This window comes from Xenopus laevis, chromosome 5S (genome assembly GCF_017654675.1).
Source record: "Xenopus laevis strain J_2021 chromosome 5S, Xenopus_laevis_v10.1, whole genome shotgun sequence".
NCBI lineage: Eukaryota > Metazoa > Chordata > Amphibia > Anura > Pipidae > Xenopus > Xenopus laevis.
Window position 1 is genome coordinate 104,249,256 of NC_054380.1, and position 25,076 is coordinate 104,274,331.

Consider the following 25,076-nt stretch of genomic DNA (forward strand, 5'->3'; position numbering starts at 1 on the left):
TGCAGGTGCAGAAATTCTATAAAACATCAATGGGGGAATGTAATAAAAGTCAGTAAAGGAAAAAAAATTTGCAATGAAAAAAGTTATGCCTTTGTGCGAACAAATTTGCCTTTGTGCAAATTTAATATAGCTTCTGCGAACCCGGAAACTGTTTAGCGACCAATTCCGACAGTGGAAGAAAGTTTGCAAATTTTATAGTTTGCACCAGTGTGCAGTGAATGTAATGAATTCTCCTCCTCTCATCCAAAAGGGTGCAAGCACTTCTTAAAAGTGGGCAATGCGCAATAAAAATTTGCGATGTAATAACAGTTTAAGGAAGTATTACATTGCGAAATGCTAATTTCTTAATTTTCTTATTTGTGCAAATATTTTTTCTCTTTGCGACTTTTATTACATTCCCCCAAAAGAATCTTAATAGGGAATTTAGGGAACTTCTCTTTTAAATCCATCTGTTATTAAACTGGCATACTGCATATGGCATATGGAAGAGATTCTAACACATTCATCTTACATCTGCTGTACAGCGAAACTGTCTTGCTTTCTGCTCATCTCTAGAAAGAAAATCAAAATGAAGTTAGAGAAAAGCACATATCTTTCTATTTTTTGGTTTTGTTGGATGTTGTGTCTGTTGGATGATGTGATTCCTGTTTTTCAGTTGCATACGTGCTATACATCTGTTCCATCTTGAGGCTTCACATGCCACTGATATCAATATGTTTCTTGACATAAACACAGCATTGCAGATGAATGTTGGATCTTTTGGAGAAATTGAAGAATATGATATTTATAGTTGTTTTGCTGACAGTTTATTAATGGTTCACTGAATCTTGATCATGATCAAAGAGAATTTTACAATAGCCATGGGTCCAGAATTCCATTGAATAAACAGCGCACTATGGAAGGAAAGAACTTACAGCAGTCTTGTCATTTTTCTGTCGCAGATGATTAATGTGACAACAGAATACTGTATTGACATTATACAGAAGTTTGAGGTCTCAGAGGAAAACAAAGAACAATATTTTCTCGCAATAGATGGTAAGATATGTATGATTATTATTATTTATCACATAACCTTTTGTATAGGCTACTACTATACTTCTTCTGTACTACTGCTACTACTATACCCTTCTAGTAACTGGCCTTCTTAACTGCCATCTACAGTCTGTATTAAATACTGCTCCCAGAATTCTCCTCCTCTCATCCAAAAGGGTACAAGCCCCTCCTCTGCTGTAGCCCTTATCATGGCTTCGCATAAAACAAAGAATAACTTACAAGCTCTTCCTCTTATAGGAACAGTAACGCCAAAAAAAAAAATGAAAGTGTTTTACAGTAATGACAATATAAGGTACTGTTGCCCTTCACTGGTAAAACTGGTGTGTTTGCTATAAAAACACAGCTATAGTTTATATAAACAAGCTGCAGTGTAGCCATTCGGGCAGCCATTCAATCACAGGGTGCTCAGTACATAACAGATAAATTCTGAAAAATCCTATTGTATACTGCAGAGCTTATCTGTTATCTGCTGTGTATCCTGTGCCTTTTCTGCTTTTTCAGCTTTGAATGGCTGCCCCCATGGCTACACAGCAGCTTGTTTATATAAACTATAGTAGAGTTTCTGAAGCAAACACCTTACTTCAAAACACTTTAATTTATTGGTGTTACTTTTCATTTTACCTTTAAAGCCTAATACCTAACTACATCTCATCTCTTGTCTCTCTATATGTTCCTGGCCAAATCCTCCACTCCTCGCAGAGCAACCTCTTGGTTGCAACCCCACTGCTAATGCTGTTTCCTGCATCAAACCCTTCTTTCTTGTTGTTCCTTATATTTGGAATGCTTTTCCTGATTTTCTCTGGAGAGAATCATGTCTCAATCTCTTCAGAACTAAGTTAAAAGACTACCTCTTGGAGCAATTGCATAACACTTGAAATGGGAACTGGCACTATTATGACAGTGTCACCCACTGTAATCTACAGCATTTATATCCCTCGATTTGTGTCTGTAAGTTACCCTTCCGTTTAGATTGTAAACTCTACAGAGCAGGGACCTTCATCCTTTTGTCTCCTTGACACTAAGCACTTAATCTGTATTGCAACGCTACTTTATATTATGTGATTTGTATTTTTGACCTTTTTTTCTATCTTTGTATTTACTATTGAAGTAACCACCAGTTTTACTAATTTATTGTTCTGCTGTACAGTGCTTTGGCCTCAATGAGCGCTATACAAATAAAAATACACACATACATTTGGTGCATCTGTAATTTTGTACAAAGATTCATAGTGTTCCATTGTAAGTTGACCCAGTTGTACGGGAACCCATGCATGTGAGTCCCGCTTATTTATAAAATTATCTCTGTGGACGTTGATCAGTATCAGCCAAAGGATTATCATTAAAGGCAATGTGTATGTACTGGAGTGTTACAAAAACAGTGCAATGTAGCATTAAATGTTTAAATATTTGGAACAAATACATTCTTGTTATATGCTTCTAGTTTTTTTTACAATTCGTTGTGTGATATTTCCTGGGACTTTTTTCATTACTTAATGAATTAGAAATTAGTGCCTAATTCTCTTTGAATTCTACACTAATTGCTAAAGCCCTTAGGATGTTAAAACAAGGTCACAGATGGTGCAGTCATTTTGAAACTAACTTTATTTAACATTTTTGTATCTATCAGTGTAAATAAAAAAAATAGGTCATTCTGCTTTCTCTCATTGTAGGAGCAATAGAAAATTCATTTCTGTTTAGTTCCATTTTTTGTGTGGGATTATTTAAACCAGGGGTCCTCAACCTTTTTATTCCTTTGAGCCACATTCAAATGTAAAAAGAGTTGGGGAGCAACAAAAGCATGAAAAAAGTTCCTGGAGATGCCAAAGAAGAGCTGTGATTGGCTGAAACTTGCCTCCAAACCAGGAATTCAAAAATAAGCACCTGCCTTGAGGCCACTGGGAGGAACATCCAAGGGGTTGGTAAACAACATGTTGCTCATGAGCCACTGGTTGGGAACCACTGATTTAAACACTACTGAACTGGTTGTTGTTCCTTTTCATTTTCAACTCATTTTACAACTCAAATTTTTCATTAAAATAAAAACAATTCTTTAAATGTAAAAACCCACATAACAAGGCCTAGCAAGGTGTTCCACATCCATGTTATCCATATAGGGATCAAAACATTACACTTGCCACAAACCCATATCATTGCTAAATGCAGATTTAAAGTTGTCAACAAAAATAATAGTTCAAAGACTATTAACATTTCTCATATTATCTGCCAAGCAATGAAATTAAATCTTGAACAAGAAACAAAAGAACAATTGTTCATATCATTCAACGAGCTAGCAAACAAAATATTTCCAGAAATAATGTATGTAAGTAGCAGTTAAAAAAGTTATTTTGCTTAATTTAATCAGCACTATACCTAAATATTTGAGGTTCTAGAGGCAGATGACCAGTCCAAAGCCATACTCAAAGAACTCAAAGAAAAATTGCTAGACAGGGCTGCCCCTCTTCACACATTTAGGGGCCAATTCATTAACTACGAGTGAAGGAATAGAAGAAAAAATACTTTGAATTTCGAAGTGTTTTTTGGCTACTTCGACCTTCGACTACGACTACGACTTCAAAGGATTCTAACTAAAAATCGTTAGACTATTCCACCATTCTATAGTCGAAGTACTGTCTCTTTAAGAAAAAACTTCGACCCCCTAGTTCGCCACCTAAAAGCTACCGAACCCAATGTTAGCCTATGGGGAAGGTCCCCATAGGCTTGGCTAAATTTTTTTGGTCGAAGGATAATCCTTCGATCGCTGGATTAAAATCCTTCAAATCGTTCGATTCGAAAGATTTAATCGTTCGATCGAACGATTATTCCTTCGATCGTTCGATCGAAGTATTTGCGCAATATCCTTCAACTTCAAAATCTAAGGATTTTCATTCCCAGTCGAAAATAGAGGGTTAATTAACCCTCGATATTTGACCCTTGATGAATTTGCCCCTTAATGTAGCATGCAAACCCTTGTTTCAATAGGGTTTCAAAAGGATCTGTAAATGAAAAACATATTTTTTATTTGTGATTGAAACAATAGGCAAAATGTATGGCCCGTACAAGACCTATTCATTGCACTTAGGTTGAAGAAGGTGGTCGAAATATAGCTGATGTCTCATAAATACATTTTATTTTCATCCATACAGATATTATTTAAAATGTCATTAAGTAAATATCTGCCTTTTCTCATATAAAGGTTTTACTAGTTTCATGAGAAGTCCTGCAGGAGATATTTTTAACCCTCAGCACTGTGAGGTCTACCAAGACATGGACCAACCACTTTGTAACTACTACATTGCATCATCCCATAATACCTACTTAACTGGAGACCAACTTCTTTCTCAATCTAAAGTGGACATGTATGCTTGGGTATTGCAAGATGGCTGCCGATGCATAGAAGGTATGTGTTCTTGTGTCCAGGTTAGCTTTGCATAAATTCATGAGGTTGTTCTATATTCTCCACAACTAAAGTGCCCAAATTTTGTCTTCAGTGTTTGCGAAGCTAACTGGTAGCATGTTGCCCTCTGGGATTGGAAGCAGAGAAAAAGTAATTGTTGCTATATTGTGATAATCCTATATAATAAAGTTGAAGTGTCTCTGCGTCGAGTCCCTGTGTCCGTGGGATTGAGCTGCTGCGCATGTGCCCCACGGACCGTCTCTGGCGAATTTTCTACATATGTTCTAGCGCCCGTTAATTTAACGGGCTTAATGTCTAGTATAATAAATAAATGTTTTGGATATGTAGCAAAAACTGCTATTTAGTCAGTTATTTAATAATATTATTATAATGTTATAAAATGCCTATTAACAAATGCTAAGATATTAAGTCATTGTTCTACTGACATAAACAAATAGATAAATAAAGGTTTTGCTGCCAGAATGTCTAGAATTGGAATTAAAGACAGATGATCCCTAGGTGGTCCCCAGGTCAGAAGATCAAATTTAAAAATGCATATGAGGAATATTCCCCAGTTTAATTTAGGACTATGAATGGAAATAATTAAAACCTTTTTAATCTGTAATTTCACGCTCCCATTATACAGTTCATTGTGCCTCTCTGCATCTAAGTACAGTATTTGTATGCATAATCTTCCAATATGGATATGGATATTTCCTGCCATGCTTATTCTCATTGTCATTCTGTTTAAGATTTTAAGTCTGCCATGGCGACAAACTTCACTACTTTCTCTAAAATCACTTATATTAACAGGCCCTTTCCATTTGTAGCAGATTCTGTAAGAATAATGTGTAGCCTCTTTTTGCATAGGCCGCTGATAAAGATGTCGCCCTGGAGGTGTCTGCCTGGAGGAAATATAATTGAGAAAACAACAAATTATGTTTTTTCCTTTTGTTCATAGTTGACTGCTGGGATGGACCAGATGGGGAACCCCTGGTGCACCATGGCTATACCCTCACTTCCAAAGTTCCCTTTAAGGATGTTGTGGAAACCATCAACAAACATGCTTTTATGAAAAATGAGTAAGTTGGTTCTATTAGAATGGATTTCTGCAAACACCACACTGAACATTCGGATTTTAACACAAAGATAACGCATGGAGAATATAAATACTAGAGATATACAGATATAGGGTCTGTTATCTGAAACCTCATTATCCAAATTATGGAAAGACGTCTTCCATATGCAATTCATCCAAATTTTTACAAATTATTCCCTTTGTCTCTGTAATATACAGTACCTTGTACATGGTCCAAACTAAGATATGTCATCCGTATTGGCAGTAGAACCAGCCTATTGGGTTTATTTAATGTTTACATGATTTTATAGTAGACTAAAGGTATGAAGATACAAATTTTGGAAAGTTATCCATTATCTGGAAATCCCCAAGTCCCGAGCATTCTGGATAACAGGACCCATACTTGTAGTAAGTTACCACAATGTGTTAAATAAAGTAAATGTATTACAGATATCCTCTTATCCTTTCAATTGAAAACCACTGCAACATCCAACAGCAAAGAAAGATTGCTCAGTACATGAAAGATATATTTGGAGATAAACTTGATCTGTCTTTGGTCCCACTTGAAGAATCCACGCAACTTCCTAGTCCTCAAAATCTCAAAGGAAAGATATTAGTGAAGGTGAGTACATGACAAAAAATTATTCGTCTATTACAAAGAGAGCCTTGCACAGCACAAGAGAATTACCCATGTAATTAGGTTTAGACTGAAATTTTAGAAATAATGAATACCTTTCAGTGCTGCGATAATCTCTAAAGAGGTGGGATATAATTGTTATGAGCAAAGTAGGAGATTCTGTGCTCACATCTCACACATTCACACCCTCTGCCTACTTTCTTGCAAATGGTTGATGTGGGTTTTTGTCTGAAGTCCCTTTTGCACTGGAAAATGCTAAAATATGTATACTTTCCTGCACAACAGTAGCACCCAAATAATTTCCTTTAATGGAGAGGGGGAAAAAAAAAACAGATTTTGCTCCTATAATGAAGGATACATAAATCATATCTGACTTTTGAAGAAAAATTAATCATGATAATCTAAATAATTCTGTTTCTATGCTAGCAGGAAGGGTGCTAGCAGATCAATTAAATATAGATTAAAAATTCTAGGATGTCTTCACTAATATTTATTTTGTATTTGTACTATCTCGTTTCCCTTTTCGAAAAGTCTTAAAATATTTATTTTATATTCATAATTCTTTCAAACTGTTGGAACATTTAATATTGAAATATGTGATTAAAGTAAAAATGTGTGTATCTTGAGAAAAGAATCTAGCATTTTCATACACTGAACTGCCAGTTTGGTTTTATTAGCGTACATCTTTTCAGTATTATTAGCGTACATCTTTTGACCAAATACTTGTAAGTGGAAATTCATTCCCAAAAAGCATTCTTAATGCAGCTGTATTATTGCTTTAACCCACATATTTAACAGATATTGCCTGTATTGCACTAATAGATAGTGTCCAAGGAGCATTGCAGCATTTGCACGTGTACAGGGAATCCAATTTAAATTAATGAGATCTGTAACACTGTGGGGCAGATTTACATAGGGTCGAATATTGAGGGATAATTAACCCTCGATATTCGACTGCCGAATGTAAATCCTTCGACTTCGAATATCGAAGTCGAAGGATTTACCGCAAATAGTTCGATCGAATGATTAAATCCTTCGAATCGTTCGGTTTGAAGGATTTTAATCCATCGATCGAACCATTTTTCTTCGACTTAAAAATTGATAGAAAGCCTATGGTGACCTTCCCCATAGGCTAACATTGCACCTCGGTAGGTTTTAGGTGGCGAAGTAGGGGTTCGAAGTTTTTTTTAAAGAGATAGTACTTCGACTATCGAATGGTCGAATAGTCGAACGAATTTTAGTTCGAATCGAAGTCGAAGTCGTCGTCAAAGGTCGAAGTACCCAATTCAATGATCGAAGTAGCCAAAAAAATCATTCGAAATTCTACGTTTTTTTTATTCTATTCCTTCACTCGAACTAAGTAAATGGGCCCCTGTGTATACGATATAAGGCATATGTTCCAGGTTTGTATGCCTAGCACTTATCTGTTTTGGTAAATGAAAACCATTTTAAAAGTTAGCTTTCCAGAACAAAAAAAAAAGTGTAAGCATTATATAGATCACCATACACTTTTTTTTTTTACATTATATATAATTTTATTTTAGGGAAAAAAGTTGCCATATGACCTGGCAGATGATGCAGAGGAAGGAGACGTCTCAGATGAAGATAGTGCTGATGAAATTGAAGAAGAATGCAAACTAACACAATGTTTTGTAAGTAGAGATGTTATACAGTCAGGCATTAGAGCAATGGCTCTTAACCTTTCATTCTGGGAAGCCAAATTATTGTTTATAGAATGTCTAGGAAACCAGTGATGTGGTTAAACAAGCTTATATGAATACATTGTGTGTGTGTTTGTGTGTGTGTGTTTGTGTGTGTGTGTATATATATATATATATATATATATATATATATATATATATATATACTGTATCTATAAAAGTATTTACTTTGAAATCTGTTTGAAAAAATAGCAAAAAATAATCAGTCGATCTGAAATAATCAGTTTAGTCCCTCTTCACTCTTTCTCTTTCAGCAGTTTGCAGAGTTGATGTTTTTTTTTTCATTAGGCACGTAGCTCTAATAAAGCATTGGCCTACATGATGTATTATAATTAACGAATAAATGTAGTATTACATGTATAATATTATGTTGTAAATTCCATTTACCAGGAGTCCTATTGTATGGACAAGATACATTTTGTATAGGTCTTACTAGGTAAGAACTGTGCTGGATTAAAGCCACAAACAATGGGGCTGCTAAATTATTACAATACATCTGCTTCAATACCACCTTCAGTCAGCAGACATACAAGTGTACAAATGAGTGTCCTTTGCTAGCCTCCATAGGACAACTTGTGTAGTATATACAAATGGAAGACATCCAACTGTGACATTTACATATTTACAAGTTAGTGTTTCCTTTGAAGTGGTAAGACTTGTGTAATTATAATTGTCTTTTCTTGTAGTGGATCATAATGCCGCTGGTGGAATTTGTAGGAGACATCTCTAAATGTTAAAAGCCTATTCAGTGCATAGTACTTGGCACTGCTTGAGACGTTCTGGTGACTTTGCCTAGTTTTAATGGGGTTTTGTGTTACTTCTCCACAGAACAATGGCACAACAGAGCACCAGGTGGAATCTTTCATTCTGAAAAAACTGGAGTCTTTGCTGAAGGAATCACAGATCAGGGATAAGGAAGATCCAGATAGCTTTACTGTTAAAGCATTACTGAAGGCAACACACGAAGGCTTGAATGTTAATCTTAAACAGGTACTGACAAATTTCCAGACATCCTTATACCTGTAGTTGTTTTCATTAGGTACATGTCATTACCTTAATTTTCTGGGACAGAAGAGAGGTGGCAACAAAGAGCAATGTAAAGTTAGTTAATGAATGGAATCAGTAAGAATACAGTATTAGCATGCTGGGCACTGATAATGCTAGGGCCAATATTAATAAAAATAAATTACTTAAATAACCAGCTGTGACCAGATGTATTATATTATGCATTTTCCTGTACAGGGACATATACTTTTTGTATAGCGTAAATGCAGCCGTGCTGGTTACTGGCTATTTAATCCACATTGCAGACACAGGTGCCACTACAATGACAATTCCTTTTTTCCTACTGTTGTGTACCACTAGAGGGAGCTGCTGGTCAAAATGTTCTTTCGGTGCTTTGTATTCTCTCTGCTAGTTGATGTGTTTGTCTAGCTTCTTTTTCTCTTTTGCTCTCGATGGTTTTACATACTTCCTTCTTGAAATGCATGTACAAAGTTAGCCATGTTGGAGCTCTAATAAATCAGTTGTAAGCATAACCAGTGAGTCCTGCACAACTTTCACTGTGAACACAACACTTACTTTGTGACAACAGCTTAGAGAGGGCTCTTTCCTTTTTCACCACATCACAATTAGGGTAGCCACCTTTTTCAAATTTTTTTTCCGGGTGGTGGGTACACCAAAGGGGTGTGGTGTGACGTCAAAGTGGACGGGGTTGTGCCGCAAAGGGGCGGGCCACGGCACAGCCAGGACAAAAACTGAAGGACAAGCTAAGTTTACAGGGGATTGGGGGCGGCCAAGGGGTCTTTTAAGGGTATTACAAATTTACCGGCAGCTACATTGCCGGTAAATTTGTAATACCGGCCCCGGCCTTGGCAGGTGTTTTACCAGCTAGGCCAGTAAAATCCGGCCGGGTGGCAACCCTAATCACAATAATGCCCTCTCATGCACAAAATGAGGTCCATAACTATTGGTTTGTTGTGACTGAAATGGCCTGCACAGAGTCGTGGCAAATGTGAAACAAGCTCATTCACCCTATTATAAGTTATCAAGAGCCCATCTTCAACATCACCTGTGGTTTAGCATAGTGCAAAGGGTACAGGGACAAGCTTAAGTATTCCATGTGGTGGAAATCATAAAAACCCACCGCATTGGAATATATTTTATGTTTTTTTGATTTACTGCATTTCATTCACAGATCAGTGAGGCACTGCTGCTGGAACAGGAACACATTCCCTTTCTAATTATTTCCACAAATCTATCTTACACTCTCCACCTGCTTCACTATATTTTTTGTAAGCAAAGAGATCTTGAGTTGCTGTGCTCATCTGCTTTTGCTACACTGGATGATATCACACAGTGGGAGAATATTGTTTTTTTTAAAGCAAAAAGAGGAAAATCAAAGCTTTGATTATAATCATTGTTATGTATTTATAAAACAGGCTACTGTTTATATTCTATGCTCAGACACCATTCAACAATTCAATGTTGCTTAATCAGCTTCTTATTTATAGTGCAGTCTTCTGCATCTTTGTAGTCTTTTTCTTCATTCTGCTGCTGCTTCTATGAATATTTATGACTTCACTGTTTGATGTCAGTTTTTTTTTAAGTTTTATTTTTATGCATCTGTCAACAAAAACAAAAAACAATAATGACAGATAAACATACAGGGTAAACGTGTAACTGAAAAATAAAGGAAAGCCCTGGAGCTATAAACATAGTGGCTGTATGACAAGGGATCCGAATGACCAGCAGCCAGATTATACTGGTTTAGATTTAAAGATTGGCAGAATCAGATGTAGCTGTGATTGGGTGAGAATCAATGAGGGGAAAGGGATGTGATGTCAGGGGAAGAAGCATTTCACTTCCTTATCTTCTGAGTAGGTAGAAACTTTCCACCCACCTTCTCCCTTTTTGCATATTCTATGAAATGTCAGGAGTTTCTCTTCTTTATCTTATGATATTATCTATTAATAACCAAATGTGGATGTTATCCTGCATGCACTGTTATAATGTGGTTTTGGTACAGTTAAACAGTATTAACGTGAGAGACTACATGGTATTATTCATGTTAAATGAATGTCAAATGCTTGATCTAGGGAATGTTTGCGTCATTGTGATCAGGAAGGAATTTTCTTCTCTTGAGGCATAATTGGCAGTGGCTTCAGGCTGGGTTTTTTTGCCTTCCTCTGGATCAAAACAGTGGATATATGATAATGTTTTTCAAATTTTATTTGTCACAGCAGCAGTAGGACCTTGCCAGAGTACTGCACAGGTAAATTTAGAAGAGGGAGGAAGGAGGTTCTCTCCTGTGACTGCACAGTGGGTTGATCGCTACAAACACTACTAATGGGGTTGCCACCTGGCCGGTATTTTTCCGGCCTGGCCAGTGAAAATAATGGTTGATCCCAATGTTATTAATAGGGGAAAAAAGATAAATATATAGGAAGGCCGGTATTGTTTTCAGGAAAAGGTGGCAACCCTAGCTACTACTGCTTGTGCTAAGTGTATTTCCTATCATCGAGAGACTGCAGATTTAGGGACATCAGCAGGGCTGCTGAACTTCTCTAATGATGGAAGATGCAGCTCCTGCTGGTAACAGATTTTGACAAGGTCCTATTTATTTGATAAAATATGAATAAATGCTGTGGCCATTTTACCCCATTTCTGGCTTCTGGTGTTTCATTAAGGTGTATAACAATTGGGTTCAGTGGGATGGCTGAAAGCTAAGGGTCAATTGAGGAGTCCCCTTGTCAAGAGTAAAAAGGGAGGATGTAGAGGGAGAGTTTGCAGTCAGTCTTCATTTTTCACGTTATATTTGAGTTTTGTTTAAAGAGAGCTGGTGAATTAAATATAGAAATTGTCCATGCCTTTTGGATTTTAGATATTGATTAATCTGGTATAGGTTAGTGCAGATATCAAAGAATCTCTTCCACTTTGTTCAACCAATCTTTAATACAACTTATACAAGACCAGATAGGATTTCCTGCAAGAAGGAACCAATAGTTTGGCAGAATTTAATAAAGTAGGAAAAGCTTTATAAAGGTTTATGTATTATGAGTTTTTCAGTGCTATAAAACTGATTTTTTTTATGGGTAAAAAAATCCAACCCTTTTGTTTTTCATTTTGGGGCATGCCAGAATATTGGGTGCCCGCTTCAGAATACTGTTAGCAGTATTAAAAATATGGTTCTGTTTAGCTAGTGGGTAGCTGCCATTTCTTTTCTGATCAATTGGATTGGATCAATTGAAATTCACTAAAAATCACATACATGTATGAAATGTGTATAAGTGGATTGCTGTTCAATCCATAGCTTGATATCTGTTTTGAAATAATGATAACAATTAGCCAGGTCCAAGCCCCCTACTTATTTCTTACTCTATAAAACATAGTTTTTCTCCAAGTTGGTGTTCTTCCAAGATAAACTGCTTTACCATAGCCTATATGGAATTGAACAATTTTTTGGGGAATGCTGATCACCAGAGTTTGAAAGTTGTGTCGGAGTCTCGACATAATGCTCACCCTTACTTTATTTATCCTACCCATCTGAGAGATCCAGCCATGAAACCATCTTTTCATATCACTTCTATTGTAGTGTAATATGTTGCACAATTGATTTCTCCCCATCCCCCATTTTTGTTATTTCCCATGTAGTAACATTCAGATGGCTTGATAAAGACAGCACCTGTCTCTACATTGTATTTTTGGCTTTAAGATCCAGTGGAAAGTAGTTAAAATTTGAAGCTCTAAATAATTATATGCCTTTCTTACATATTTATGTTTAATTGGGGCATATTACATGGGACATATAGAGTGGATGACACATTAAGTGGGAGATATAGATACGGATCTTCAGGTTGGAGGGGAAAGGGGGGGGGGATTTTTCCCCACCAATGAGAAAGTTTAAGAAACAACATGGATAGAGTAATCACAGTTGAATTTTGTTGTGGAAACATTGCCCACCAACAAATGCCTTTTTTTCAGTTTTTGAATATACAGCAAAAAATATGGAATTATAAGGGAAACAAAAACTACAAAGGAAGGGAAGGGGTCAGGGAGATATTAAATATTTGAGAAAGGTTTCTAATTGTATTCCTAAGCAGAAGAATATCAGAGCAGCCTCTGACAACTTGACAACTTCTTCCTTGACTACTTGGTGGTCAGACTGATTGGAAAATGACCAGCAGGTGGCGCCGTTGTAACAAAATGTAATCATATTAACAGTTACATGTATCCTTTAATATCTTGGAATTAAAAAAAAATAAATAATGAATATACATTGCAAAAGTGTTCAAAATAGCACTCTCATCAATTTTACAATCACTTATTTTAAATGTTTACTTACCCTTTAAGTCCACTAAGTAAACATTATGTTTTGCCACCAATAAGGATTAATTATATCTTCGTTTAGATTAAGTGCAAGGTTCTGTTTTATCAATACAAAGAAAAGGGAAGTAAATTTTACAAATTTTACAATTTTACATTCATTTCATAAAATGGAGTCTATGGGAGATGGCCTTCCCATAATTCGGCACTCTCTGGTTAACGGGTTTCCAGATTACAAATACCATACCTGTATATATTGTTTCAATTGAAAGAGAAACCAACACATTTTTAATATGGACATAGTTTATAGCAAAAGTTAAATAATATATATAATATAGCATTTTTTAATCAATGCGTATTAAGGACATTTAGGGGGAATGTAATAAAAGTTGGTAACGGGAATAATATTTGAAAAGTGAAAAGTTATGCCTCTGTGCGAACAAATTTGCCTTTGTGCGAATTTAATTTAGCTTTTGCGACCCGGAAACTATTTAGCGACCACTTCCGACAATAGAAGCAGGTTTGCGAATTTTATAGTTAGCACCAGTGCGCAGTGAATGTAATAAAACTTCTTACTGAAAACGTTGTATGTTTGCTCCAAAAGATTACGAAACCTTCAAGCACTTCTTAAAAGTGAGCAATGCACAATTAAAATTTGCAATGTGCAGTTACAATTTGCAATGTAATAATAGTTTACAGAAGAGTATTACATTGCAAAATGAGACTTTTTATTCTTATTTGTGCTAAATGTTTTGCACTTTGCGACTTTTATTACATTCCCCCATTAGATTATTATTTACAGCTTAACATGCATTAGAGAAATCTCTTAGTAATTCAGTTTGATTGCCTCTATCAAAGATTTCCAGGTAGTTTCATATACAGCCAACCTGACAGTAGACTGAATTGTGTATTTCCCCTGTGCCAACAGTTATTAGCTATCACAATCCTTTTGTGATACAGACCAGAGAGGATCAATGGGGAGCTCAATAAATGTGCAGGCCACATATATAATTTATCATTGCCAAAACATTGAGGATGATTTAAAAACCCTACATGTTCCACAGTATACTTATTGGAAGCAAAACCAGCCTATTGGGTTTATTTAATGCTAACATGATTTTCTAGTAGACTCAGGTATTAAGATCTAAATTACAGAAAGATCAGTTATCCAGAAAGCTCCAGGTTCCCAAGCATTCTAGATAACAGGTCCGATACCTGTACAATAATTTCACATTCTATGGTATCTTTCCTAATTGCTATTGAAAGCAGTATCTCTCTGCATAAATATTCTTTTTGTAAATCGATATTGTGGTCTGTTGCATGCGATAGTGAGGTGTCCGGGTTAATGGATCACATATCACATTTGATTTTTCTTCTTGTTATATTCCACAGAATAATGACACAAAAGATCGTGGAAAGTCCAAAAGGTCTTCAATTGGAAATTTTGCCAAACACAAAGTAAGTCTACCGGACTAGATCTGTGCATGTATTTCTACTCTTCCCCAACACTTGTGCACTATTTTTTTCTAAGAAGCCTCATCATTCTAGTGCAAATTACACAGAAGGCTACGTTAGAAGGTTAAAATCAGGATGTATTTTAAACTAATTGCTTATTAATTTGGTTATACAGTTACAGTTGTCACATACTGCCTTTTTTTTGATTATTTATTTTTTGTGCCCCTGAGGAAGACCACTAGGTTGAAACGCGTTGGGCTCACTTATTGTTTCGTAATTTTTGTTAACCCCCTTTCTCCTTATGTAATAAATAGATTATTTTTTTTGGCTAACTGAGTGTGCAATCCTTTTTTGATTATTTATATGTTATTTTTGGAGACCCTCATGGGGAGCCTCCTATGGATTAGAACCTCGTATTATAATTTTAAGGGTGTGTGCCTTCTTCTTTGTTACTAAGTCACATACTTATAAACTGAACCCTGGTACATTCTGGCCATGCCCAACTGTACTCCGTAAGGCCTCAAACATGTCTCTTTATGCGTATGTCCCTCATTCAGCCCTCACTGGGGTATAGAAATGGGTGACGTGCATCAAGTATTACTGCATACCTGTTGATTGCTTGAAATGTGCCATGGCACTGACATCAACAGTGTTTTTGAATCACAAAATGTGGCCTTTGAAACTGCCTGTGTGCCATAATGCTAGTGGTCAAGCTACTACAGACCGACTATGACACTGATCCGAATCACTGAATATTGTTATGCTGTTAGAAATGCCTAAAGGGTTAATTCATCTTTAAGTTAACTGTTAGTATGTGATAGAATATCATAGTCAAAGCAAGTTATTCATTTTTATAGTATTATTATTTGCCTTTCTCTTCTACCTCTACAGGTTTCAAATGGGTGGGGGCTGATAGCCACAAAGCTATTGCTCTTTGAGGTTACATTTTATTGTTATTGTTACATTTTACTACTCCTCTTTCTGTTCTTTCTATTCATCTTCCAGTCTCTCATTCAGACCACTGCCTGGATACTAGGGTACATTGGACCCTAGCAACCAGATAGCATCTGAAATCACAAATTAGGGAGCTGCTGAAAATGCCTACTTATTTTAAAACAAAATGAGTACCAGTTGCAAATTGTCTCAGAATAACACTGTCATCTCATACTATTATACAACAATAAAAGTGAACTGCCTCTTTAAACAGCGTCCCATTTGTAAGTATGGCAGCCCTGATTATGGGATTACGTTATTTTGGTGTATATCACCCAAGGTAGCAACACTTGTTTTAAATGCTTTACCATGCAGACAGAATGGCTTTGTAAAAGAAACAGCACATATTTTGATTGGTATTAATACAATATTTTAACAAGGTTATGTAGCGATTTTAACTTTTACATTGTACATACATTTTAAGTCTATATGGACAATGTTGGCACGAAACTACGAGAAGCACTGGCTACTTGTATAGAAAATGCAAAGTTACAGTTACTCTGATGTTAAACATAATTCACACTCGAAGAGCATTTTTCCTTTTCATGCTTCAGTTCTTGTGCACTTTAGGATCACTGCATACGCAACCATCTACTCCTCTGGCAAACAATACTGTATAACCAATTTCTTAGGTTTTTACCGAGGTTATGCTTGCATACATATTAACAAATACATAGCAAATGTCATTTCCTATAATGATTATCATCAGTGGCGTAACTAGAAGTAACAGGGCCCCCCTGCAAAAGAAAAATTATGGGCCCCCCAACTTATCCTGGTCAATGCAACATAAAGGCCACAAAGCCCTGCTATAGCCACAAGCAAGACTCCTCCATCTGTAGTTTTCACACTTTCAAAAATAAAATCCCCTCAAAACGTTTGACCCCCCTGTCCCTGCAGCATCGTTCGTATTCCTTTCCCAGTTCCCACACATTTTAGGTCTACAGACAGTCACAGCCAGGCGGGCCTCTCCCTGCCTCACCTGTACTGTCTGACTCACAATGTGCGCACTGCGTCCACACGGCACACGCGATTACACAAGAGGAAGAGGGAGGGCCTGGCGAGACGCAGACGTCAGACGAGCAGAGAGAGGGCGGAAGTAACAAAATGACAAGCGGCGCAGGGAGGGCGGAAGGAAGACTGAACACTGAAGTATGGCGTATGCCTGGAGGAGGTAGGGCCCGGCCAGTGGCAGTGGGGAGGACTGGGGCGGAATATGTCATCATGTCACGTCTGAGTCTGACGGACGGATCGATGCGATGCTGGCCTGGCTGCATTCATCAGCCAAGAGCCAGGAGGACATCAATTTCGGCCGGGCCCCCTCTCCTCCCGGGCCCCCCCGCAGCTGTGGGGTCTGCTTCCTCCCTAGTTACGCCACTGATTATCATACTTGTTTTATATATCCCTTGTAATCTCTCTATGGTATTAAGGATTAGCAAAATAAATGTAAGATATGCGCACAAATAAAGAGATGCAAATGAAATATGCTGTTACATAGTTACATATAGTAAGTAAGGTTGAAAAAAGACACAAGTCCATCAAGTTCAACCTATTAAGTCTATATACAACCTGCCTAACTGCCAATTGATCCATAGGAAGGTAAACAAGCCTCTCCAATTTGCCTCAAAGGAGGAAAAAATCCTTCCTGACTCCAAAATGGCAATCGGACTAGTCCCTGAATCAACTTGTACTATGAGATATCTCCCATAATCCTGTATTCCCTCACTTGCTAAAAAGCCATCCAACCCCTTCTTAAAGCTATCTAATGTATCAGCCTGTACAACTGATTCAGGGAGAGAATTCCACATCTTCACCGCTCATAGTTACCATTTCACACTTTAAAGTGGACCTGTCACCTACACATAAAAATCTGCATAATGAAAGTCCTTTGCAAATTAAATATGAAACCCCAAAAAAAATTTTCATTAAAACATCCATACCTGTTATAAAGGCGTTTAAATATCTAAACTGTCAATCAAATATTACCTGCCCCTCCTCTATGCCCGTGGCATAGAGGAGGGGCAATCAATTACTTTCACTTTCCATTCAGCACTTCCTACATGTCACTGCTCTCCTCACATTCCCCCTTCCCTCCTCAAGCTCTATAATTGTGTAGGGCACTGCACATGGGCATTAGGTCCCCCATTCTGGTGCATACACAAGATTTTGGGGTGATACACAATTTCCCTTAATAACCGTGTCCACAAAATGGCTGCTGCCTGCTTGCTGTGATTGTATAATTCCAAGACAGAAGGAAGCAAAATTTAAATAATAAATACAGTGTAAGTAAAGTTTATTTTGCTCAACTAACATGATAGAAAAGAATTTGAAATTTTTTCTTAGGGTGACAGGTCCCCTTTAAGCTCCTCTTCTCCAGCGTGAACAACCCAACTTGGCCAGTCTTTCCTCATAGCTAAGATTTTCTATACCTTTTACCAGCTTAGTTGCAATCAAATTTGCCTGACATGACCTATCCTTCATAAAGTCATGCTGATTGCTGTATCCCTGAACTAGTTATAATGAAAACTATTTGTAATTGAGCAAAGAATTTAAAATTTTCTCTAAACCTTTTGTGTAGCTCCTGACCTGCAACCTCACATTTTTGAGATGTACGGATTGCATTTAGTAAAGGATCAGTTATCCTCATAAAGTATTTACACTGCACCATGGGTGGCATCATTATATACAACATTCTTTTTTCTTATATTGTTTGACTTGTCTACAGAAGACAGTTCTATGGTGGTGCTTATAGTTCCCCCAGTCGCAAAATTGATTTTTGATGTTTTAGACTATAAAAGTTATTGGCCATATTTTTCTGATAATTTGCCGTTAAGAAATTCTGCTGCTCTTATGTTTTCCTGGTTTTATCAGAATGAGTTTTCAAATGTAAGGCTGGATGACACTTAGAATTATAATCCATTGACTTCTACACACAGACACTGTAGCGTAGTGAAAAAGCATTAATTTGGGCTCTTCTTAATCTTATTTAATGTTTAAATGATTTTCTAGCAGACTTACTGTAAGGTATGGAGAACCAAACTATGGAAAGATCCGTTAACTGGAAAACCCAAGGTCCTGAGCATTCTGGATAACAGGTCCTATACCTGTATTTTTTTTTTCTCTTTGCCTAAAATCAGTGCACTGCTTTATAAATATAAAATATTTAAAGATAAAAGTGGCTCTTATACATTGATGCCTGTACACAGACAGGGGCAGTGCAGTGTATAGTAGATATACAATATTCTTTACACAGCTTATGAATAGGCCCTTACTCTATCCTTTAAAACATCTGGCACCATTTCTAGAAAGTATGTTTTTAATTTCAAATGATCTCCACTTTGGTTTGGGAGGGCTTTTAGGGGCAGGTCATGACATACTGTAGTAAGTTAGTAACACAGTAAGTTAGGTTGAAAAACGACATGTCCATCAAGTTCAACCCTGTTTAATTGCTATATTATTTACTTACTTTATTACTTACCTCATATTACTATGAATTGTAAGTTCTGATAAATCCATATGTTCTACTTGTCTGTCTTGCAGAGAGCTTCCAAACCAAAGTCTACATTTAGCAGCACTAGTGATGATGAAGATTCGTCGCCAAAAGAGACAGCACAGGCAAACAGGTCAATTCTCTGGCAGTGTATTCATGCCGTACTCTATAACTCTTTAAAGCATTAATTTGTTGTAATAAATTTGGTGTTGAATTCATTGAATTTAGTGTTGAAAAAAGTCTAAGCGGTTTAAAATCCATTTATTGTGCCATTTAGCAACTGGAAGAAAATAGAAGGGAAAACAAGCTGAATTAAATATATGCACTTGTGCTACATAAAAATAGGAGATAGAATAGGATAGAAGTGCTGTATAGATGATCACTAGTGATGGGCAAATCAGACCCGTTTCACTTTGCCGATACTTTGCCGAAATGCTTTGACGTCTATGGGCAACAGTTTTTTGATATGCGTCAAACTGCATTAGAGTTTATGGGCGTTATTTTTGCATGTTATTTTAGTAGCACGTACTGTAAATGACCCTTAGGGGCAGATTTATCAAGGGTCAAATTTCGAAGTAGAAAATACTTCGAAATTCGACCATCAAATTGAAAAACGATCGAAATCGAAGTATTTTTCAGCAAAATTGGCCAACCTGCGATCTAAGTGAAATCATTCGATTTAACGATTAAATCCTTCGAATCGAACAATTCGAAAGATTTCAGCAATCGATCAAAGGATTTTACTTCAACCTCTAAAGACTTAGAAAAATGTTGTAGAAGGTCCCCATAGGCTAACATAGGACTTCGACAGGTTTAATTTGGCAAAGTATTGAAGTCAAAGTTTTTTTAAAGAGACAGTACTTTGATTATCAAATGGTCAAATATTCAAACTATTATACTTTGAATCGAATTCGAAGTCGTAGTATCCTATTTGAATTTCGAATTTTCTTACTTCGACAATTCCCTCGAATTCACTTCGACCCTTGATAAATCTGCCCCTTACTGTATTATGTAGTATGCAGGGCAAATAATAGAAATAAAGGATAATCAATGCACAATCAGGTTCTTTGAGGGACAAAATGTTTTACTTACTATTTATTAGAAAGTAATAGATTGTAAATAATGCTTAGGTATAATTTATGCTTTTGCATGTATGCTGTGATGTAGAGTGCTTGGTAAAGTAAATTCGGTGAAAATGTTTTATCTTGAGCTCATCAAATAGTCATTTTATTGGAATTGCTTTCTTCAGATCATCTTGTTGCAGTGTAATTGGATTCTGAAAGCACCTGGCTGACATGGAGCAAATTAGACAGCTATATGTTAGTCATTGTCCCCATATGTCTATGTTTGTCCTGTTGCTTCTTTTGCTCAGCCACTGAGTGTTCCAGGGAAAGGCAACCTTGAGCTGTCAACATGTCTTAATATGAAACAGACCTCTGCAACTTGGCCTACAATCAGGCCCGGACTGGCAATCTGTGGGTTCTGGCAAATGCCAGAGGGGCTGCTATAAGGTGCAATAGAAAGTCAGTATTTAGTGGGCTGGTGGGGGGCTGTTTGGGCCTCTATGTGGGCTGATTGGGCCTCTGTGTACCTGAAATGCCAGGGCCTATTTTAATTCTCAGTCGGGACCTGCCTACAGTGTCGGACTGGCCCGGCGGGACACCAGGAAAAAAACCCGGTGGGCCCCCAACGGGCCAGGCCCCCTCCCCCGATGCTTGATTTTGGAAAAAAAGAAGGGATCTTCATTGATGTGCAGTGTGCGCATGCACGCCGATGGAGCGCCGTGTGCGCACGCACACATAGGCGGCACCGTGTGCACTTTCGCACTGTGGGGGCGCCACACAGGGCTTTGCAGCTGGGAGGCAGGGGGGGACCTGTAAGGGGGGCCCTGGACTGGAGTCCCGGTGGGCCCCCGGCCCCCCAGTCCGACCCTGCCTGCCTACAATATATTCGCTTTCATAACTGGTGCCCTGGTAAGCAAACACACTCAAACATACACCCACACTTACATATCACACATTTTCAAACAGCAATGTATAATTTTCACTCCCCATAACATACATCACCCACTCTACCACCTTACACTCTATAAATAGCTGCCAAACTACAATTTGACTCTCCCTGGAATACTCTTTTTCTACTCATATACATCAATAACAGTTTATTTGAGGTTGTATGTCCAACTTATGAAAGAGAGGGGCAGTAAAAGGATAAATCATTACCGAGGCAGCCATTATCATCCCACAAAGAATTCAAATTATTTTAAGCTATTCAAATGCACCTAGGACTGTAGCGAAGCAAACAACGAGCACCATGAGATATAGGTTTTGGATAACTCTGGAAATGTGTAGAAGGCTAGATTTGTTTTTTAAGGATTATAAATAATGCATGAATTACAATAAAAAAGGGGTTATACTGTATTTAGTCCCACTTCTTCAAGATTGATGCAGCTGAGTTATTCCTTCATTGTCCGGTGGGATTGTGCCATGAGATATAGCCAAATACAATAGTTTTCTCTCGCAGGAGGTACTGCATTTTCTCAGCACCAATCCAAGCATAGGTAAGGCAACGTCTGACCCATGTTCTCTCTTCACTGAATTTCTCTTTAGTTCATATTATTAGTAGGGATGCACCAAATCCAGGATTCGGTTCAGGGAATCGACCTTTTTTCAGCAGGATTCGGCCGAATCCTTCTGCCTGGCTGAACCGCATCTGAATCCTAATTTGCATATGCAAATTAGGGGCAGGGAGGGAAATCACGTTACTTTTTGTCACAAAAGAAGGAAGTAACATTTTTTTCACTTCCCACCCTTAATTTGCATATGCAAATTAGAATTAGGTTCAGCATTCGGCTGAATTTTTCGCGAAGGATTCGGGGGTTTGGTGCATTCCTAATTATTAGACTTTTCTTTTACTTTACAAGCATAACTGATTGAGTTTATTTTATATTTGAAATAAAATATCCCCACTTTCTGTTCTGCTAACATATTTAACTTATTAAGTTCTAGAATTCAAAACAGCATAGCTTAGATCTAATTTTCAAAAATGTATAGGCAATGTACAAAACCAATTAATATACTTATCCCATTTGTTTAGAAAAAAACTAAAGGGAAGGTGCTTATAAGGTCTCCACTGATAAAAACTCACCCCTTTTGCTCTGTCATTCAGCTGAAACGTATTTAATGTATTGTAGCTGCAGGGGTGCAGTTGATCTGATGACCTTTACAACTTCAGAACAGTTATTTTCTTTGAAGTCCTCATATTTCATATTACTCCCTTTCCTCTTTCCATCTGTTAATCACTTGCATTTGTTTTTACTTTCCACCAATCTGTGCTTGTTTTCTTCCTTTGCTACAATGTCGTTTGTGTTTGTTCCTATCTTTTTTTAATTTGCCTTATGCTAAACATCTGAGAAATATTGGAAATAAATAGGGTGGGGTGGGTGATTGAAGACATTGCTTCATAATTCTTGTAGGTGGAGCCAAGCTACATATGGCATCTTGCTTACTTGTGCTTGGATTGGTGGAGAGGAAGATGTTGAATATGCAAATTGCAGGTAAGCAAATGTGGCAGAATTTTATGTAAAGCCCCTGGACTAGTTCAGAAGGGTTACACAAAATATACAATTTTGTGTTTTGTTTTGAATGAAAGACTTTCATTGGATCTTTACAATGAAAAACCTACACTCTTAACTAAAGTCATTCATTTTTAAAAACAGTAATATTATCTATGACCAAACTGATATAACAAAACATATGTAATTCAAAATGAATATACCATGTCTAGAATTTCAATTGAAATGACTACAAACTTATTGACACGATTCTGTTCCATGAGAAAATGTTATTTTACTCTTTATCATGTTAAAACTTATGGACAAAATTACATTTGAGGAAAAACGTTTTTTTCCTAATTTTCCCCATAGATGATGAACAGTGCGATATGTTTCTCTCATTTAATTGCATCTGGCTCTATAGGAAAGCCCCCTGGAATTGAATTAGGAGATAAACTGATCTCATCAAATTGAAACTGACACCAAATCTGTTAAAAGGAAAGGCTGGGAAGTTTTTTAAAAAAGCACCAGCCTGGGAAGAAGCAAGTGATTGGATTCCCTTGTTGGTTCTACCTGTTGAATCCAGCTTTCCATGTCCTATGCTGAATATTTAGCCACACTCACCTTTATACCTTTGTTGCATGATAAGTGGCACTTTATTATTGATTACTCCAGCACATTCGGATTAAATACCATATTTATCTGCTTTGCTGGTCGGTCAGGAAAGTGTTGTTATATCAGAAAAAATATTGAACATCTTGGAATCCTTCCCCAGTTTGATCCTGTAATAAATCTGTCCCTTTGCAGCTAAGGATTTGTACTATAAAATAGTATTGCACATTTGCAAATAAAAAAAATATAACTTAACAGGTTGGGTCGTCGAAGGAAGACAATGAAGTTATGTCGAACTTTGTCCGACTTGGTCGTCTACACAAATTCTGTGGCTGCACAAGATATTGTAGATGATGGTAAGAAAGGATCTGTTAAAAGTATTTTGGACTTTAATTAAGATTATGTAAAATCCTTTTAAATTTCCTACAAAAACCTTACAAAAGACACAAGATGGAAAATTCTTTATTAAATGTTCATCTCTGTGTACAGTGCCATAGGGATTAACTAAACCAGTTAAGCAGTCCATAAATGCCCTTATTCACCATCTGAATGGAGACAATGAGGCATATTTACGAAAGTGTCAATTACATTGGTGTATTTTCACAACACCTACATAACAATACAAAGAAATCATAAATATGCTGTTGTCAGAGAAGTGTGGTGAATTTTTTCTTTTTTGTAAAAAGTCACCAGTGAATTTTTTCCATACAATTGAAGCAGGAAAATTCTTTATAGTATTAAGAAATGACGTATGAGTAATATTAGCGTGGATGAGGTGTGTAGATGATCAGATGCAAAATTGGCTGCTTTATCCTAATGGTAGTTCAGCAGCCTGAACCAAGAGACGTTTTTTTCTTGGCAAAAACTCGTTCTTTTGTTCTTGGGAAATTGCTGAAAATTCACTGGAAAAATTTCACCTTGTAAAAAGATGTGAAAGTTCAGTGCACAGTTCATTTTTCAAAATCTTTTTAGTGATCTGTAAATGTTGTGGCACATTTTCATTTTGGAGAAAACACTCCAAGGTATAACTTTCACACTTTATTAAATTTGCCGCAGACTGTCATATGTGAAAGTTTAATTGCCAGTGCAGCATGATGGGTAGTCAGGGCCGCCATTAGAAATCACAGGACCCCCGTACAACAACATTTTCAGGGGCCTCCTGGGCCCCGCCCACCTGATCCCCAAGCCCCACCCTAGTTAAAAGACCACACTGACATCAGCGCTAAAAAAGGTAACAAGTTAAAAAAAGCTATTGATGGTCAGGGCCCCCTTATAAGTTAAAAAAAACTGTGGTGCCAGGGCCCCCCATAAAAGTTTTTCTAGAAAATCGGTGGGCAGGGCCCCCCCTACAAGTTCAAAAAAATAATTGGGTGACCAGGGCCCCCTATAAGTTAAAAAAAAAAAACATTGGTGCCAGGGCCCCCCATAAATTTTTTTTAGAAAAACATTGGTGCCAGGGCCCCCCTTACAAGTAACCAAAAAATTGGGGCTCCAAAGTATATTTTATAAAAAAGCATTGGCTCCAGGGCCCCCTTACAGGTCAAAAAAAAATTGGGGCCCCAGCGAATATTCTTTAAAAAAACATTGGTGGCAGGGGCCTATAGAGTATGAAAATAATATATTGTATATTGGTGGCCGGGGGATAAAGAGCTGAGGACATGGCAATTGGCTGATCACCTATTTTGGAAATCCGGACAGGCACTTTTCACCCGGACAGCCCCTCCAAAAAGCAGGCTGTCCGGGTGAAATCCAGACAGATGTCAACCTT

At 37.2% G+C, this 25,076-nt stretch overlaps 1 protein-coding gene across 4 annotated transcripts in view; it reads left to right on the top strand.

Annotated features, from left to right (window-relative positions):
* Positions 1–25,076, top strand: part of LOC108718120 (1-phosphatidylinositol 4,5-bisphosphate phosphodiesterase eta-1) — a 59,495-nt gene that overhangs the window by 18,480 nt on the left and 15,939 nt on the right. For 3 of the 4 annotated variants that reach the window (XM_041564921.1, XM_041564922.1, XM_041564920.1), the window contains exons 6-15: positions 942–1,035; positions 4,247–4,450; positions 5,409–5,529; positions 5,976–6,147; positions 7,707–7,814; positions 8,712–8,873; positions 14,601–14,666; positions 19,194–19,276; positions 22,619–22,699; positions 23,567–23,664. In XM_041564921.1, the coding sequence (XP_041420855.1) occupies positions 942–1,035; positions 4,247–4,450; positions 5,409–5,529; positions 5,976–6,147; positions 7,707–7,814; positions 8,712–8,873; positions 14,601–14,666; positions 19,194–19,276; positions 22,619–22,699; positions 23,567–23,664 (1,189 nt within the window). The remainder of the gene's footprint in view (positions 1–941; positions 1,036–4,246; positions 4,451–5,408; positions 5,530–5,975; positions 6,148–7,706; positions 7,815–8,711; positions 8,874–14,600; positions 14,667–19,193; positions 19,277–22,618; positions 22,700–23,566; positions 23,665–25,076) is intronic. The other variant, XM_041564923.1, reaches the window with a different exon arrangement.